We start from the raw sequence: 3,281 nt of genomic DNA on the forward strand, positions 1-3,281 counted from the left end.
TTAAACAATAGGTGACAAAAATTTATTTCGTTACCAAAAACACCTACATCCTAATATTGGGTGACGAATTTAAAATTTCGTCACCTCTGGTAAGTCTTTGGTGACGTGAATATTTCGTCACCCTAGGTTTGCCTTTTTTTCATGACCTATAGTGACAAAATAAATATTTTGTCTCCAATTTGTACATCTTTGGTGACGAAATTTTTATAATATTTGATGACGAATTCTTCTTTTTCTCACTAAATGTTATCATTTGGTGACGAAATTGTTTATCCTCACTAGATTTTGTCACCATAGCCCACTTTTGTTGTAGTGAAAACAAACTTTCCATAGGAATTAGTGGCACTTTATTCATTAATAAACTTCTTCATATCTGAAAAACTATGGAAACATATCTAATATCTTCTGCAGATAACAACTTCGAGCACATGGGCCAATATAACAAAGATCATTATGGCAACAGACCAAAAACAAACTTATGTACAAATAAAAGATATAAGATGGCATATTGCAAAAGAGAGTAAATACTAAGACATAATTACTGTCCTACTAAAAGGACACGGGCAAGGTGGAACAAGCACTTCAACAACACCCTCAAGCATTTGTGTTACCCTCCTCATGGTAGGTCTGAGAGATGGGTCTTCTTGAATGCACCAAATGGCAACCATGACATACTTCTCCAGCTTCTCTCTGTCATTCAAGACCTCCACATCATGTTCAACCAGAGCATCTAATACTCCTTCCCTATAGCAGTCATAAGCCCAATCAGTCAATATTGCTTTTTCTTCCTCAATTGTCTCCACATCTACGCTTCTTTGGCAGCAAATTATCTCTAGTAGCATGACACCAAAGCTATAAACATCTACTTTGGTAGTGATTGGCATATTCCTAAACCATTCGGGTGCAACATACCCTTTTGTTCCTCTGATGGCAGTACGAGTATGGCTTTGGTCCATCATCAAAAGCTTTGCCAATCCAAAGTCAGCTATTCGAGCATTGTAGTAGTCGTCAAGAAGTATGTTCTGAGGCTTTATATCACAATGAATAATCTGGGTGCTGCACTCGTCATGTAAGTACAAGATTCCTCTCGCAATCCCAACAGCAATACTTATTCTTTGCTTCCAACTGGGTTTCAAGTCCCCAAAAAGAAAACTTGCCAAAGTGCCATTGCTCAAGAACTCATATACCAGTAACCGTTGTTGTCCCTCGTCACAAAATCCAAACAAACGAACCAGATTTTTGTGATGTGTTTGACCAATCACATTCACCTCAGTCTTGAACTCTCTCTCATTATCTTGAAACAAACTATGTAACTTCTTGACTGCCACAGGAACACTAGAACCCATTTCTATTGCTCCTTTGTAAACAACACCAAAAGCTCCCTTTCCCAATTCTTCCTTGAACCCGTCTGTAGCTTCTACAAGTTCTTGGTAAGTAAAACATCGCATATTTGTCGCCACAGAATTAACATTGCTCATAGTCATAGGTCTTTTGAGCTTCTTATGGTAAATGAAGAAAACACCTACACAAATTGCAATAATTAATATAAAATTAACAAACAAAGAGCCACCGAGAAGCACTGACCCCACGAGGATCAAACTGTCCTGATTCTTCTTCCTTGATTCTGGATTAAATGGAAAGTGAGGGCCCTGCTGAGGTGGGATGGAACTACTGTTTCTGATTTTGATAAAAGCCTTCCCACCATCAAGGGTGTAGTCCACTCTACCATTAGAGAGAGGTAGCTTCTTCTTCCAACAACTATCACCTAATCTGTGAATGGCAACAGCACACATACAATCTTCCATGCAAGACTGTTTGCATTGATCTTCAGAATAAGGCTTGAGGAACGCGTAGTCTGCGTTTGGCCAATCTGTTTTTATTAGCACTCCAAAAGAATACAGATCTTTTCCAGGACTTAGCTTGTCTTCTTGACAACCCTGTATGAAGTCTGGCTGGCAGCTGCCATACTGGTCATTTGGATCAAGTAAGGAGTAACCCATGGGGCAATCACACTTCGGCCTTTGATCTGCTTTGAGGGTGCAGATACTGTTATATCCACAAGTGCCACTGCCTGAGTTTGAAACAGTAGCACGACAAATATTATCTGGCATAGACCAGAGCGAAGTCCAGCTTCCATTGGCATTGGGAGTCTTTGGGTGAGAATATTGGGTGAAAACTCCATCAAAATTGAGAGTGGCTCTGAAATAGAAATCAGCAGTTGACTCTAGCTTTACCTTGGTTAGAGGTAATGTTTGATTGTTCTCTCTCAGAACGTAAATGTAGCCTGAACTGTTGAAGACCAGTTGTTTACCAGGACTCGATGTACCAGAATCACCAGCAGTAGTTCCACTATTATAATAAGGGTCATTAGGATTATCCGTGGGCAAGTTTATGGAATTGAGCACAAGATCCCCATCATCCTGCAACTTTAGGAGAAATCTCCCCTTGGAAAAGTTGGTCTCTGATTGACGAGAATAAAGCACCACTCCAGCCAATCTTTCCACAATTTGTGAAGGCAACAATGTATCTGTGGGTTTGTTGAAGCTCTCCCATAAGTTATTAGAGTTGCTATCTTGAAGTACAAAGTTGCCTGTGTTTCTCATACCGCCATAGGATACAGTACCAACAATTGTATTAGATCTCCATAATTCATCCCCTTGAGGACCAGTAAGGACTAGCCCTTTGTCAGCATCTAGCTCCACTTTTGATCCCCTTGGTACTGGGGTAGCACCACCACTGCTCATGCTCAGATCATCTCTAGCATACCAAACTACGGTTTTATCTGGTATTTTGTCAAACCAAATAGATAGAAGGAAGAGATCTTTCTGGTTGCTGAGTGGGCGAAACCCAAAGGCAAATTCACCAGAAGGTGATAGCCACGAAGTGGTGTTGTCTGTGGCTGTGAGAAATTTGCCAACAGTAACACTACCATTATTTTGTGCAATAGAGGAAATTGGTAGCAGGACTAGTAAGAAAACAAGAAGGTGAGGAAGAACAAAGAGCATGATGACTGTCAGAGTGAATTGGGTTCATACAACAAAAAAATAAATGAACTAGAATTAAATAGCCTAGCTTTGATGAAAAGATAGTCTACTATTGTTCATCCACACACACACAAAATATCTAGTACTGGTCTAAGTCAAGCAAACGACTTTGATTTGTTAGCTTCAACCGTGCTTCCTCATCCGAAAAACGCCAGGACCACGAAAAAATTTGTGGTACTTGCATTGTTCTCATTTTCTAAGAGGAATTAAGATATTTCCTTACATATTATTGGAATT

The 3,281-nt window shown here is 39.8% G+C and overlaps 1 protein-coding gene across 1 annotated transcript; it reads right to left on the reverse strand.

The window, feature by feature from the left end:
* Positions 1-324: 324 nt before the first annotated feature.
* On the reverse strand, positions 325-3,018 carry LOC142607188 (G-type lectin S-receptor-like serine/threonine-protein kinase RLK1). The gene has a single exon (XM_075778613.1). The coding sequence runs from the start codon at positions 3,003-3,005 to the stop codon at positions 528-530; it is 2,478 nt and encodes an 825-aa protein (XP_075634728.1). The 5' UTR covers positions 3,006-3,018; the 3' UTR covers positions 325-527.
* Positions 3,019-3,281: the final 263 nt, after the last annotated feature.

The sequence above is a fragment of the Castanea sativa genome, chromosome 8 (assembly GCF_040712315.1).
Source record: "Castanea sativa cultivar Marrone di Chiusa Pesio chromosome 8, ASM4071231v1".
In the NCBI taxonomy this organism is placed as follows: Eukaryota; Viridiplantae; Streptophyta; class Magnoliopsida; order Fagales; family Fagaceae; genus Castanea; species Castanea sativa.